The sequence below is a fragment of the Gopherus flavomarginatus genome, chromosome 9, assembly GCF_025201925.1.
Source record: "Gopherus flavomarginatus isolate rGopFla2 chromosome 9, rGopFla2.mat.asm, whole genome shotgun sequence".
Taxonomy (NCBI): domain Eukaryota; kingdom Metazoa; phylum Chordata; order Testudines; family Testudinidae; genus Gopherus; species Gopherus flavomarginatus.
In genome coordinates this window covers 4,227,621-4,242,975 of record NC_066625.1, presented here as the reverse complement: position 1 = coordinate 4,242,975, position 15,355 = coordinate 4,227,621, and the positions used below count along the sequence as shown (strand labels likewise).

Sequence of the window (15,355 nt, the reverse complement as noted above, 5' to 3'; positions counted from 1 at the left end):
ATGTCTCTGGGTTTATTGTTTAGGGATGGGGATTTTCAAAAGCACTCAAGTGATTTAGGAGCACAAATCACATGAAAGCTCTGTGTGCCTAAGTCTCTTGGGCCCCCTTTGAACATCCCCCCATGGTGACACTGAAAATAAATACTCTGCTAGCCCAGTCTGCAGCTCTGACACCTTTAGACAGCTTGTTGAATATTTTGCACCAGTACAGTGAGCCATACAGCTGAAGCACAGGCGCTAGGTGCTAGCCCAGCATTCCCTTAATAGCCGTTTATTTTTTACATAGTAAAATGTGATTTTCACTGAGCTGGTGACGTTGAGGAATGAAAGACTGAGTCCTACCCTTCCTGCTGGGTGTCAGAAATAGATCTGGAGAGACGATGACTCACCTGTAATCGAGAAAAAGTGAATGGCATCAGAACGAGATTTAAAAGTTAAAATCTTTCTGACTGCATCTGCCAGAAGGAGGCTATTGACCAACCCAAAGGCCCAGGCTGGTTTGGTGGGGATAGCATAGAACATGGGTAGCGCTTTGCACTATTATAGCATTTTGTACACAAGGATCTCAAAGTGTATCACACATACACGCACCATGTGAGGTAGGTCAGTAATATTATCCACATTTCACTGATGGGGAAATTGAGGTACAGAGAGGTGATGTGGCTTGCCCAGGATCAGACAATGAGTCAGGAACAGAACCCAAGAGTTCCTGACCATACGCCTATTCAGGTCAAAAGTGCAGGTGGATTCCTCTCTGTTACTTTTCCTGCTGCTTCTGGCCTGAGCCAAAGGATGATGTCAGAGTTGTCATGGCATCAGTATCTATGGAACCAAAATCATCGTCATCGTGTAAGAAAAACTAAATAAGGACATGATCCTGCCGGGGGGGAACTCCCTTTGGAATCAATGGGTTTTTCCCTCCACAGGACTGTACCTGATTTCCTTTTTCTTCTTCATCCGTTAGTGGGAGGGGGGGGGGGGCCAGACCAGAGGGGAGAGGAATAGCAGGGGGAAGGGGAAGAAACGGCTCCAGCCGAACAGAGTCTGTGGCTGGCAAAAGGCAGTTTCTTATTTCCTGCAGGAGGAAAACACAAGCTACAGCCCAGCTGCCCTTCACTTCCTATTTTTAGGCCAAATAACAGGTATATAGCAGTTTAGTGACTAGAAGCCATCCCTGCAGCGTGGAGGAGGGGTTCCACTGACCCAAGAGCCAGTAAATGCACCTAGCTTAGCTATTAGTCACACTAGTCCATGCCTGACACTGGGACCCTTTTCTGCTTTGCATCTGCTTCCCTTAGATATAACCAAGGGTCCAAGCCTCTTTTGTTGGAGCCTTTCACCTCTTGGGATGGGAGGGAGGATGGGGAATGCCCCCTCCCAGCACAGCCTCTGTCCTTGCTTCTCACATACATCTTTCCAGCTCACCAACGACTGCACTGGGGTGTCTGTTGGTGGCTCTGTGGGAGGCTCTTGTCTCTGAGCTGCTTGACAGGGCAGAGAACAGAAGGTTGGTCTGGTGGGCTTCTGGTATAACTGCAGTTTTGCATGTGTGGCCCACTGTGGGAAGAGGGTGAGAAGGTGGGGTAGCTTTGAAGAAATCAGGAAGCACATTTGCAGAGGGATGGGGGTGGGTAGGGGGTGGTGCTGCTCTTCCCACCTGCATTGCTGCCCTGTTTTTCCCGGTGCACCTCCTGGACTAGCCCCATCAAGGCCCTAGCCCCATTGCAATAAGGGAGGCAGATAAACAGCAGGCCATTGGCAGGGCATGCAGCCTGAAGCACCCAGTTAACAAACAGAAATCCATGCAACGAGCAAAGTTGGAGATGGTGCAATAAGGAAATACAGGTAGGGATAAAAATCGAAACAGATCTGGGTGCAAGGACGAAGAGAAGGCTGCACCTTTATGTCCACCCAGACTCCCCCCGCCCGCCCTCCATGGTACCGCCCACTCCCTAAGGCACGCACGACACCGGGCGAGCCCATACGGCAAGGAACAGGGGTGACGGGCAGAGAGGCAGGCTCTGGCTGCACCAGCCGCGGCAAGGTCTGTGCGCGAGACGCGGGCACCCGGGCAGGCGGTGGCGCGAGCCTCCCCCACTCCCTGCTCGCACGCGCCGGCTGGGTCTCTGCTGCACAGCCAGGAACCGGAGCGGCGAGGAGGCGAAGCTCAAGCAAGCGGACCAGCGCCTGGGAAGGATGGAAGGAGCCTCCTTTGGAGCGGGCAGGGCAGGGGGGGCCGTTGACCCTGTGGATTTCCTCAAGCAGCCTCAGACCATTCTCAGGATAGTGGCCTGGGTAAGGCAGAGCGTCGTCATTTTAAATGGTCATTTATTTATTTTCCCCTGTGGAGACATTGCTCCCTGCATCCTCATTTTCTCTGGCACCCTCCCGTCTTGCAAGATCGTGATGCAAAAAGGGGCTGCTGGAGTGTTAATAAGAAATATCTTGCATGCATGGCTTTGTTTTTTCTTTTAATGTTTGGTGGCCCAGGCTGTTTGAATTATTTTATTTCTTTATTTTTTGCTAAGCAAGAGGGAGGGGAAGTGGGCACAGCGATCAGGAAGGGTGCGCGGGGGAAACGGCTAACCATTTTATTCTGACCAGTTTGTGCTGTCATTCCTCCCGAAACCCCAGTCAAAATAAGAGGAGAAATAGTCACAAATGCTGATTTTTGTATTATTATTACAGTATTTGCAGAGTGGAAAGATCACTTCTGTTTGCTCACGGAAGTGGAAGTCTCTGCCTCCTCTCTGTAAAAAGGAGGGTATTCTTAGGGATTTATTTTGCAACTGTAGATGGGTCATTTTTCATGGTCTCTGTCTTTTCTGATGCTTAAACGAATGGTAGGATGATGAGGAAAAGCCTGCAGAAATCGGTGGTCAGAAGACATTTTTCTTCTATACTTCATGATCTATCCCTACCTAGATTCCTATGTTAATACAAAATGATATAATGGTTTGCTGGCAGGCAATTTTTTTTTTAAATTTCTATTGCCTTGCCAAAAGCACCAGACTGAATACGTTCTCTGGACGCCTGCTTTCGGGTGGCTTTGATCGTTGGTGTTCCATGGGCAGCAATGTGGAAAGCTATGTAAGGAGCTTTGCTTAAATCAATTATGCCAGGAGGTACAAGGGTTAAGGCCGACGCTCCACCCATAACTTGCCTAATTGTGCTTAGGTTTCGTGTGCTGAGACCTGCAAGCCTGTGCTGACGGCACTTCGGTGAATTGGGCACCTCAGGCCTTCTCCTAAAAGACCTTAGCCAGAAGCCCACATCACAATAAGCACCTCTAATGCGGTCCCCTTGATGGGAGCGTCAGCAGAGAGGCCAGGGGTTGAGATGGTGGTGGACCCCTTTTCCTGATTTAGAGGCAGGGAGGGTCCTTCTAGGCTCAGAGTGAGGTTCAGTGGGGTATAGGGGACGCTTGCACTGCTGTTCACCTGGCTCTACCTGTCGTGTGGAAGGAGGTTAAGGGCTTTGCTGGGTCAGAGCCGTAACCCATTCTCCGGTGCTTTGAGAAAGCATCTGAATGTGATACTGGTGTGGACGAAAATGGAGGCCAATTGCCGGCACAAAACATCAAGGCCAGTTGTAGATCTGTTCTTTTGCACATGATTGACACAGTGTGTGGCAGCGACATCTTCATAGATGCTTATGACGCGTCACCTGGATCCAGCATGGAAGACTTGGGTACTACAGTTGGGAAACAGGAATAGAATACAGAATATGGCATTTAAAAACAGCTCAGAAAAAGTTCCTGCACATGTTCAGTGGCTGATTGATCAAACAGGAATCTTCGGGAAATTTTAAACCACAAGGGATCTGTCCCAAAGTGAGAAAGAAGGGCCTGAAACTGCTAGCACTTATATATCAGATTAATTCTAAGCATGTGAGTCTCCCTATTTACTTTGAATCTACTCATGTGCTTAAATTTAAGCCCAAGCATAAGTTGTTTGCAGGGTCAAGGGCCTGATCCAGAGCCCATTGAAGTCAAAGAGCATCTTTCAGCTCATTTCAGGGGGCTTTGGATGAAGCTCCAAACACCTGCACGAGTTCATTGAAAAATGCTGCAGGCTATGTTTTCCAAATATAGGCCCTGATTCTGCAAGCTGATCTCTGCAGGGAACCCTGCACCTACACGGGTCAGCTTGCAGGCTCGGGGCAATGGCTGGTACACATTTGGGTCTTGCTCGCAGTGGCCAGCTGAAGTGTGCTTCAGTCAGATCAGCTTGCACTGGCGTAAAGCCGTGTTTCAGTCAACAAGACTTCTATGTAGACGGACATATTTCCTTGTGGCCTCGCGTGTCCTGATGAGTTAGTCCGCTGCATTTGTTGGGTCAGGTTTCCTCCTGAACACCTGTCCACGTGTGTGTGGGCAGCCCTCAAATTCCGTAACATTATTGCATCCTACAGCCTCAAGAAAGCACATTCACTGTACCTCACGTTTTAAAACATTGTTTGCAGACTTTGTAAGCCCAGGCATTGCGTGAAGGGTACATTGTGAAGACAAAAGGCAGTTCTTGCCTGCAAGCTCGTTTCAGCAGTTTTTGCTGGAGTTGTACCCCAGATTGCTGGATTTGGGGTATGAAATGCAGCTATCCTGGCATAGAATATTGTGATTATTTATTATTTCCACTGCAGTATCACTTAGGACTCCCAATCATGGACCAGGACCCCGCGGTGTGCTAGGTGCTGTACGAACCCAGATCAAAAAGACTGTCCTTGCCCCCAAAGGACTTGTAATCGAAGTAGGAGGAAGAGCGGAGCTTATCTGTTGTTTACTAGGGGTGATTCCTTCTCTTTATACCCCTTAAAAAACGTGTTCCTGTATATTTTTAAGCATGCAGTTAAAGTAATTGGACCACTCCCCCATGATTCAGTCTCCTCCAGTGTGGAGTTGCCCTGACACCAAAGGTTTGGCTATCAGATGTAGTATGGCTTGTTGGATGTTTGGGGCACAGAGGGGAGCAGGAGAGTCATTATACTGTTCAGCCAATAGTCGAGCCCAGTTCTGCTTGCTTCTCTCATCGGAGTAGTTTAATTGGAGTCAGTGGAAGCCTTCTTGGGTGCAGCAGAGCAGTACAAGACCTGTGCATTATGTACGTCCCACTTCAGGCCGCGATCCTCCAGCATTGAAATCAATGGGAGTTTCACTGCTGGTTTCACTGGGAGCAGGCAGGGCCTAACTCCTTCAGTGGGATTCTGGCAGTACAGAGTTACACAGGGGCTGCGGGACTGAGCCCTTCGTCTGACATTTGAGGGCCTTACTGATGACTGTTGACCAGCTCAGAAATCCCCAGTGAAGTTTACAGTTCCAGATAGAATGAAAATGATTTCTTTAACTATACTATAGCATTAATTTCTGAAGAACAAAAGGCTCCTGGCATACGCAGAACTTTCTGGCTGTCATACCTGGAAAGCCCCATGAAACCGTTCCTCATTTGTCTCTTCACTCACAGCTGATGCAGCTTGTGAGTCAAGATATGATAACACTTGTTTTTTATGGACTGAAATGAACTGGATAGTAAAGGAGTTCATGCAGTCACCCGCTCCTTTCTTTTACATCTGTCCTATTAGTAATATATACATTTTTAAATCATTGTTTAGTCGAAAATGAGACACCTTCAATTTAATGTAGACATACATTTATGTTTGTTGTTTAAAATAAGTTTTAACAAACCTAGTCTGAATAGAAAGATTTTGACAAATTCTCTTGAATTTCAGTAAAGGATTTTTCCCCCCTGCCAAGGCTGGAAATACCCAAACACAGTCACATTGCACTAGTGCAAGTGTAGGCTTGGGAGGATTCGATTGTTGTCGGTAAATATTGATAAACATTGATTGCACTGTGTGCACACAAACCAGTGCAAAAATATTTCCATCAGTAATAATCAAAATGTACAGTAAGAAAAATGCTGCTTGAGAACTTCCTAGAATTTGATTTAAGGTAGTTTACTTTGTGTATTTTGACATATGATACTGGCAGTTTGTGTTTTAATGGTTATAAAGCTGTAAGCTTCTGAATCTGTGTCTACTGGCTTTAAATAATCACTCTGACCCCACCCCATTCTCTGATTCTGCATAATTTCCTGCAACTGTGAAAATTTAGATAGATAAAAATCTACAAAAAAGCTTAAAAATAAACATCAATATTATTCACTGAAATGATAAAACAATCAAATTCTGCCTTCTCTATGCACATGTGAACCAGAAAACAAAACTGATCGCAAGTGGAAAATGAAACTGATTGGCCTGTGAGATGTGAAAACAGAAATAGTCTAAATGGAGAAAAAGAAAATATAATTTATGAAATTCTTTAATTATTTATAACCTAATGTCCTGATATGGCTGCACAGGGCTTCCCAGGGTGCTTTGAATGACCATGCTTGCATGGAACCACATAGGTTCACTTGGGCTCCAGGGCCTGCCAGAGTGAATCTCAGTGCAGGAGCAGGGCCTAAGTTGATTAGTAACACAGATAAGGAATTGGATATTTTCAAAAAAGTATTGGCGGGCCAGATGCTCCTCTGGTGTGAATCATAGAGATGCCGGGCTGGAAGGGACCTCGAGAGGTCATCGAGTCCAGCCCCCTGCGTGGAGGAAGGCCCGAGTAAACCTAGACCATCCCTGACAGGTATTTATCCAACCTGTGCTTAAAAACTGCTAATGATGGAGGTTCCACAGCAATGCACCATCAACCTCTTTGGAGCCTGTTGATTTAAACCAGGGCAGGATCTGTCCTGTGACTCTTGACAGCTACCCTTAAATAGTTGGTCCCATTTGTTTTTATTTTCTTAGTAACAGTTAATTTCTAGTTTATGCTGTCGGGTTCCATATAGAAAGCCTCTCCTTTGCAGTGAATTCTCTTGTCTGGGGTTTTCTTGCAACCCTCTCTACACTGTTGACAGTGAAACCTGTCTTAAGTAACTAGACAGGGGACAGGCCAAAATCAATTGCTTAACAGAGATGGAGCAGCATTGTAACCGTCTTTCTAGTTTCTGAGAAGTGCCTTTGGGTGGCCTTTTCTGACAGTAGGTTGCCTACGCCTGGTTATAGCAAACTCTCCCTACTTAGCAAAGCAGTTAAGTTTGTGCTGAAGTGCTTTGCTGAACTGTGGCCCTAATGAAGAGATCTCTGTGCTGGTTTCGCTGTGTTAAGGAAAGCTGATGATGCTTTGAATGACAGAAGTTGCTGTCTTTCCCTTTATTCTTAGCTCAAGTTTGTTTTGTTTTGCCAGAAGGAGACTAGGGCCAGAGCTGGCTTCTATTTGTGCTCCTGGTACAAGATGTGTCTAGTAGGAAAAAAAACTCCATGCCTGGTGGTAGAACAGATGGGCAGCAAAACAAGGAGAATACAGTGCCAGCGTTATTCTTACCACTGTACTTTAGCGATCTGCTGGGATGTGCTGTCCACATCCTCCCTTCCTAGGGAGTATCACGTAGACAGAAATACGGCTTCAGGGTGAGCTGTGGGAGGCCAGGAGTGGAAGGTTTGTTTTGTACAACATTTGGAAACAAAATTGTTCCAAGTGATTCGGGCTGGATCCTGCAAACCTTTACTCACCCGAGTAAGTCTTGGTCATTCAAAGAGTACTACTGAAGCTGAGCTGACTGATCACTTGGGGTCATTATCGTCATGGCAAATCTCACAAAGATCCTTGCAGATAGCGCGCCACCCAGATCAGCTTCTAGCTAGATCCTTAAGGTGGTCTGGCCGGCCCCATCCTACGAAGGGGTCTGGGCACCTCCTATGAGACAGTGACCACAGAGGAGAATCGGGCCCAATTCAGCAAGCTGTTAAATTGCTCCCATTGTCTCCAAGGACACCACTGGCTCCTTACTTTTTAAATCAGAGACGGGGAGAGTAAGGATGCTCTTGTGCTTATGGTATTCTACTGCAACTCAGAAGTTCTGGATTCTGTTTCCAGCAATCCTAGTTTACATCAGCTGAGCATTTAACCCCATATTTATGCTAAGTATTATTAGTGGAATATTAACTTCTGGATTTTTTCTGGTCTACGTGACTGTTTGGTTTAGGACCTCAGGATTTTCTGTATTAATTCTGTACTTCCTTATTTTGTAGATTACATGCAGAACTTTACATAACTTAAATGTAACTTCTTGGTAATTGAATTATACAGAAGTTCCCTTGTGTCTGAGCTTAAACTGTTACTAAATTCCCTTTTTCCTGTCAGCACTAGTTGGAAATGCAGTCTGCTTGACATGTGCTCAAATTGCGTTACTAGATTAGGAACTTAGAATGGACAATCAGTTTTTGCCAACATTGTTGCCATATAACAAAACATAAATTTAGCAGGAATCGGTCATGTGTTCATCAATGTGTCCCTTTCATGTGCTGATTAGTCAGTTAGACGTGCCCTTAAACATATTGCCATCAGCATCAGCTAACAGCCTCTTCTGTGCCAGAGTCTGGAGTCAAATCTTTGCTCTGTTGTCCTAGCCATAGACCCTCTTGAAAGATCTTGCAGTGCATAAAGTATCTCTGAGGTGCCACATCCTGCCTGTAAATGCTCTTGAGCTATTCTGAGGTGGGAACTTCCCTAGAAATGGCAACAATAAAGAGGAATAGGAGAGTAACAGGGGGTCTGAGTTCAGGGCACTCAGCACCTCACCAAGAGAGAAATCACCTCTGTGCAGCGTGCCAGCACAATGTACCTCTTAAGACCAGGGTTTAAGTGGAACTGAAATGATGAATAGGCCCCAGGGCCAGTGCCCATTGTGTTGGGCCTATGCAAGGGGTGAATTTCATCCTGAAATGCTCAGCACTTTGCAGGATCAGGCCCATTAGATAATTGTGCTGTGGTATCCCTACCAAGGCCCTCTGGTGCTGTCCGAACGTGATTGAGGATGCTCAGCACCTTACAAAAAGCACTCAGCTCCTTGCTGAGTCAGGTCTTCAACAATGGAAGAGTTTTAGGATGGGACTTAAAAACAAAACCCCACTCCAGGCTCAAGCATCACAGGCATGTTTTCCATTGTTATTGTTATGATTATAATTTATTATTTGTATTATGGCAGCACCTGGGTGCCCTAATCATGGACCAGCGCTAGGCACTGTATGAACAGAGAACAGAGAGAGACTCCATGCCCCAGAGAGCTTCTAATCGAAGTGTAAGGCAAGAGGCAGCAGGTGGAGAGAGACAGACTGATCGGGAGCACAAGGAAACAACGATCCAGCACTGGTCAGCATGCTGGGCAGTGACTTAGCAACCCACCCAGCCATATTTCTCTGCAAGATTTACACACAAAATCAGTGGTGAGAATAGGCCCAAAATGCACAGTCTGCTCACCTCGGACTCTTTGGTGGTGTTCACATAATTGAGCCAGCAACTGAGAAGTGGTTTTCTTAATGAAATATTCTAGGTCTTTCTAGTATAATCTGGACTAGTTCTTTTTTGCGATCTCAAAAAAAGCATGGAGACGGCCCCACACTCACGGCTCCTGAAGGACAGATGGTGCACGTTTTGATCTTTGTAGCAAAGCCTTGATACTGTGGGGATGGGCACTTGAGCGATGAATATATCAGTTAATAATAGCAAACGTACCAGGTCTAAATTCTGCATTTACATGCATGCCTAGGGCTCACAAGGAGATTGTGGGGTGGGACACGTGTCTTTGTAGGCAGAATTTAGCTTTAAACTTAATCCCCGCAGACAAATTTTGTCTCTCTCCACTAATATAATATAATCTGGGCCTCATCCGGCAGCCTTGAGACAGGCAAAATTCTCAGGATCAGGCCCTATATATGCAAAGCAGGAATGTCCTAAATGCATGGTTGTCCATGCATGATCATCCCCTCCCATGAGAGGAGACTGCTGGAGTGGTGGAGGGAAAGAGTCTTTTGTGCTGCGTTCCCCAGACTGTTCCATTGGGCGCTCCTGGGTTGGCCCCAGCCCCACAGGATGAACATGGCCTGAAACCCTGCAGATTCTGGGGGATTCTGCTCCCTGAGGCTCCCTGCCTCCTAGCTCCCAGGAGGGAAGGAAGGAGCCGCACCTGCTAGCACTTTCCCCACCAGCGCTTGCCCCACTGGGAGGAGTCATTGCCATCTGGGGTAGACATGCATATGCTGGCTCTGATCAAACTAGCAAATAGCAGCCTGGCGGGGGCGGCTCAGGCTCGCTGCCTGAGTGCGTACCTCAGATTGTGCTGCACTCACGTGGCCGGCTAAAGCCACCTCCTGCATGGCCATGCTGCTATTATAGCTCACTCGCTCAGTCACAGCTAGCGTGTGTATTTCTACCCAGGCTACCTCCCAGCTGCTGTGGAGACACATCCTGTGCGTCCCACTCTGCGGGGAAAGGCCACGGGGAAATTAGCTGGCATTAGCTTCTACACAGAACTGGGGAGGGGAGATGGTCCAAGTGTCCCCATCTGCTGCCTAGTCCAGTCCCTCCTGCACCTCTCCATGGAGCCTGGAACGGGGAGGGGATGGTGCTGCAGAGGCGGATGGCCTCCTTACGTGGAGTGGGCATAGCCAAGCCTGGAGGTTACCCTCTGTGCATGGATCTTGGAAGGATAAGTGGGCTCCAGAACATGAGTGGATAGCTCCTCTGAAGTGTGTGTCTCATGGGACACGAAGAGGGAAGAAAAATCTTCTGACTCCCATCCCCTGCCATTCATGTGGAGCACAGTTTAATACTGGGAAATAAACGAACGAGGTCTGCAGTCAGATCTGCGCTAGGCAGGACTCCGGAGGTGCTCATCATCTCACCGCTGCGTGCCTGTTGTTACTAAAACTGAATATTAAGAGTCGAGGGTGAGCGACCTGAGCACAAGACTGGAAGCCAGGAGCTCCTGGGCTCAAATCCCACTTCTGTGACCAGTGCCACTGTAGCCTTGAGTGAGTAATTTAACCTCAGCAAAAATCTGCACGGTGGGGCTACGGGATAAAGTTCACCTCTGTGCAGAGATCATAGGCTTTGCACTGGCTCTCTGCATGTGGTTGAATTGCACCACTGACAGCAGTCCTTGTCCCCCTCTGTTTCCATTTCCCCGTCTGGAAATTGGGGATAATACCTAAGGGACTGAGGGCCAATGAATGTGTGTAAAAGCATGTGGAGGATGCAGAAGCCGTGTAAAAGAATGCATGTGCTGGGTACATGCTAATTCACCCAGAAGACACATCCATGGGCTAAGTATCCCAGTGTTCTTACCTTGGCTATTGGCAGCCGAATGGCTGCGCTGGCTGCATGGCCATTTGGGATATGGACGCTCTCTGTGCTGTGGGCAGCAAGACCTCTCCGAAGATGATGGGTATTATATTAATTAGGGTAGCTGTTATTTATTATCTGTGCCAGACACAAGCAGGGTGCTTGGCACTGCCCAATAAACCAAAGGAAAGACAGTCTGTGCCCCCAGGAGTTTACAGTCATGCACAGCAGGGTGCATTCTGAAAGCCAGAAGCGGGGAGAATTTAGGCCACAATTTTTCCAAAATGACTAGTGATTTCAGGTACCCAACCAGAAAGTGCTGAGCATCCATTCTGTGGAAACTAGGGCCTTTATGGTGTCTCAGGTTGGACATTTGATAATCACCAGGCAGGTTGGAAAATATCAGACTTTTTATTTTTTCTCCACATGGTTTTGATAATTCTCTGATGAACACTGTGGGCAAAGCGGCTGTTGGATTGAGCTGCTTGTGAAGGGCCAGTTGTGTTTTGTCGGATTTTTGTTTGTTTATTTGTTTTTAATCATGTGATGGGGAGGTTTGTTTTTTTGCCAAACTTTTTCAACCAGTAGCTGGAAAATGAAAAAAACAGTGATTTTCAAAAATGATTTTTTTGGCAAAACCTTTTACCAAACTCTGAACTGTTTTACCTCGAATTTCAGTGTACATTTTCAGCCCAAATGAAGTTTTTTTGTGAAGAATTTTGGTTTTGGTTGGGAAAAAAAAGGTTTTGATGAGAACATTTCAGCCAACTCCACTTTTGGAGCATAACTTTCGTATGCCTACACTTGAATTTGTTTTTTTAGCCATATGAGAAGAACTGCAAGTGTCCCTAACAAGATGCTGTTCGTGTTCCCTAGCATGAAATGAGCAACACCCAGGAACCGCTTGGATTCCTGGGAGATTGCTGACTGAGCAGGCATGCAGGGAATATCACTTTTGATGCCTGAAATACAGCTGCAGTCTCCCCGTCCTTCACTGCTGCTGCTCAGTGCACATCCCTGCACAAGGTAACCCTGAGGTTACCCAGTCACGTACGAATCTTGACGTAGATAGGAAGAGAGGAGCTGAATGGATGATGTTGGAGAGTAGCCTCATCTGTGCCTGATTGTCTCCATAGACCATCCATCCCTGTGAAAGGACTAGCACGGAGGGCAGCAGCGAGACCGCCGGGGATTGGCTGAGTAGGTGCTGGTCACATATGTTAGGGCTGGTGCTCGCCATCTGCTTTAACACAGGCAGCCTGTTCTTCCATACGTTAGATTTTGCAGAGGTTGCCAGCCCTGGAAGGTGAAGTGCTGCAGAATGAGTGCTGCTTGGCCAGCAATTTGGACTAGATGACTTCCTGAGGTCCCTTCCAACCCTAGTGTGTGTGTGGGGGGGGGAGGGGGAGGCACTGGACTCTTGGCCTTCTCTCATGGCCAGCAGTGTGCAGGGACTGTGGCAGGGATGAACTCCCTGAGGAGATTACAGTCCAGGCCAGGAATCCTGATCCCCTCTCCCTTTTGAGGCAGAACAGGCCCTGGGGCAGTGGATGGTGTAGGGGGAAGCTTGCCCTGCCTCTGTCCTTGCTGTCCCTGGTTTGTGGGAGAATGAAGGCCTCCAGTCTTCTAGGCCATCGATCCAGCTCCTTTCACCAGTGCTAAACCCAAGGGGCATGACACAGAATGGCACCCAGCGTCTCTTTTCTCTGCACAGCACCCTGCTCGCTGATGGCGTTGGAGATAACTCCTAAATGATAACAACATGCTCATCGGCCACGCCTGGCCTACATGGATGCCAATTAGTGCCAGTCGGGCAGGTGGTTTCAGTGAGGAGGGCACTGATATTCTGGGTTCTGGCTTGAGGCGCACCAAGGCCACGCCATCCGGGCCATCTGAGGGGTGGTAGCAGCTGCAAGCAGCATTCAGTCAGCTCGCTCCTTCTGGTTGCTTGAAAGTCTCTCCTGAGCGTCTCTGCTCATGAAGCTGGGGCTCATGGCAGAGCTCTGGATTCGCAGTGGGGGCTGTGGGGCTGAACTTGAGCTCCACGGTGCCGAGGCCTAGAGGCTCCATGACAAGGCACCCCCAGTGGAAAGTGAGTGGATTTCAGGGCAGAACACAACCTCTTTCCCCCAGAACTCAGCCATACCTCCAGCCCCTCCACTCCGCGTGCCTCAGGTTTGCAGCCAGATGTGGCAAGAGTGTCGGTGGGAGGAGGCCAGTGCGGGTTCTCCTGGGAGGATTGTGCTGTCTTGCAGCCCCATCATCCTTGGGGAGCCTCAGGGGGTGAATTTAGTACTTGTAAGTGGAGAGGCAGTGTGGTCTAGTGGATAGGACACTGCACTGGGGGTCAGGAAGGCCAGGTTCCATTCCTGACTCTCTCACTGGATTGCTGTGTGGTCTTGGGCATTTCCCCTCTTATCTGTGAGGCTGTGAGCTGTCCCGGCTAATGACTGACTCTTACTGTCTGAATATACTGCACCTACCCCAGGGAGGGCCTGAATTCATTTGGGGCTTGCCTGCTCCACCACAGATTTCCAAGTGTACAAATCACTTAGGCCCAGATCCTCAAAGGTATTTAGGCATGTAACTGCCACTGATTTCAGTGGGACGTTGTTGCGTTAAATACTTTTGAGGAGCTGAGCCTTAGTCTCTCTCCTATGTGTACCATGGGGATAATAATACTTCCCTCCTGGGGGGGCATGAGGATAAATATGTTAAAGGTTGTGAGGTGCTCAGATATTCCAGTAACACAATAGATAGATAGATAGTGAGGTGCTACGTAACAAATAATAATCATAAAGGTGAGGTGCTAAGCACCTGTCCCTGTGCAGGCAGGTTCTTGAGGAATTCAAGCTGTAATTAGGAGGCCACGCTGGTGAGAACTCATTAACCAAATGGTGAAAATAGCCCTGAATTGTTATTATTATCTACCTATTTGGGGGGACAGTTTCAGGTGAAAACTCATCTATTTTAAAAACACAGATCTCCTCCCCAGCACTACTGGCCACATCCTGAGATGATTGAAACTGGAAGGGTTTTTAAAATGGAATTTACTTCTTTTGGATCCCTTTTCCCTCAGTCAGTGATACATTCATCCTCAGTCAGTGTCCCTTTGGTGTATAGCGAGATAGTCAGACCCGTTCTCATGTGCTATCATCATGGTGCGACGTCTGGGTCACAAAGGCTGCAGGGGAGGTTTATCTGTTTAAAAAAAAACACATTGCCCCTGGAATTGAAAGTAAATCAGTGAATTTTTTTTAATGATCTTGGGCAAAATTTCCAGAAGCACCTAAGTGACTTAGGAACCTGAATATTCAGAAGTAACTTAGGTACTTAGCCCCATAAGCCTCGGGCTCCAAAGTCACTTTGGCACGTCTGAAAATTTTACCCGTTAGCTTCGAACATTGCAGTCCAGTGCCCATTGGGAATCTTTTCATTGATGCTGGATCAGCCCTGTACCTGCATGTTGGGCTGAATTTGACCAGAGGCCCTTTTAAAGTCCAGTAATAATACACTCCAGCATGCTCTGTTGCAGTGCAATAGCTGCATTTCTCAAGTGCTGGAGGGAGTCGTCGTCATTTCACTGCCCACATACCAGGGCTGAATGGCTGTGGCTCTAAAAGTTCATGACAGCTTGCTTACAGAGTTGTGCACTGGGCATATTATACACTGAGCAGGCATGTCTCATTTTAAGCAGACAGTTCGTAACACGCTAAAACTCCAGGAGCTATGATTAGACAGTTAATAGCATGAAGGAGAAATCCAGGTTGTTATTCCTGGAAGGACTGAGTAGGACAGTAGAGTGAGATGCTAGGCACACCACGCTATCCGCTGACCTGCCAGCAAAATAATCCTGTGAAATCAGATGTTCTCAATTATTCATGCTGTCCAGGCTCACATTATTTTTGTCAGGGCCTGTTTTTTTAAATGCTGCTGGTATTTCCGAAGGCAACCAACAACTTTACATTATTTATGAACAGATTTTTACAAATGCTGAGATTACAGCTGTTGCCAATGCGGAGCGAGAATTATGATTGCTGGGGATTTTCTTTCAACGCAGCATATTTGTGTTTGCGTGGTGGCATTCCCATCTAACTGTGACAATGGAGTGCTCCACAAAGGAGATTGCTATCTGGGCAGTATGTGCAGGTGAAAGCGAATGAGGCAGGCTGCCGTAGACTT

The 15,355-nt window shown here is 47.4% G+C and overlaps 1 protein-coding gene across 1 annotated transcript in view; it reads left to right on the top strand.

Annotated features, from left to right (window-relative positions):
- Positions 1 to 2,039: 2,039 nt before the first annotated feature.
- Positions 2,040 to 15,355, top strand: part of SYNGR3 (synaptogyrin 3) — a 35,103-nt gene continuing 21,787 nt past the window's right edge. Inside the window, exon 1 of the mRNA XM_050967311.1 lies at positions 2,040 to 2,295. Coding sequence (XP_050823268.1) covers positions 2,197 to 2,295 — 99 coding nt within the window. The 5' untranslated portion in view covers positions 2,040 to 2,196. The remainder of the gene's footprint in view (positions 2,296 to 15,355) is intronic.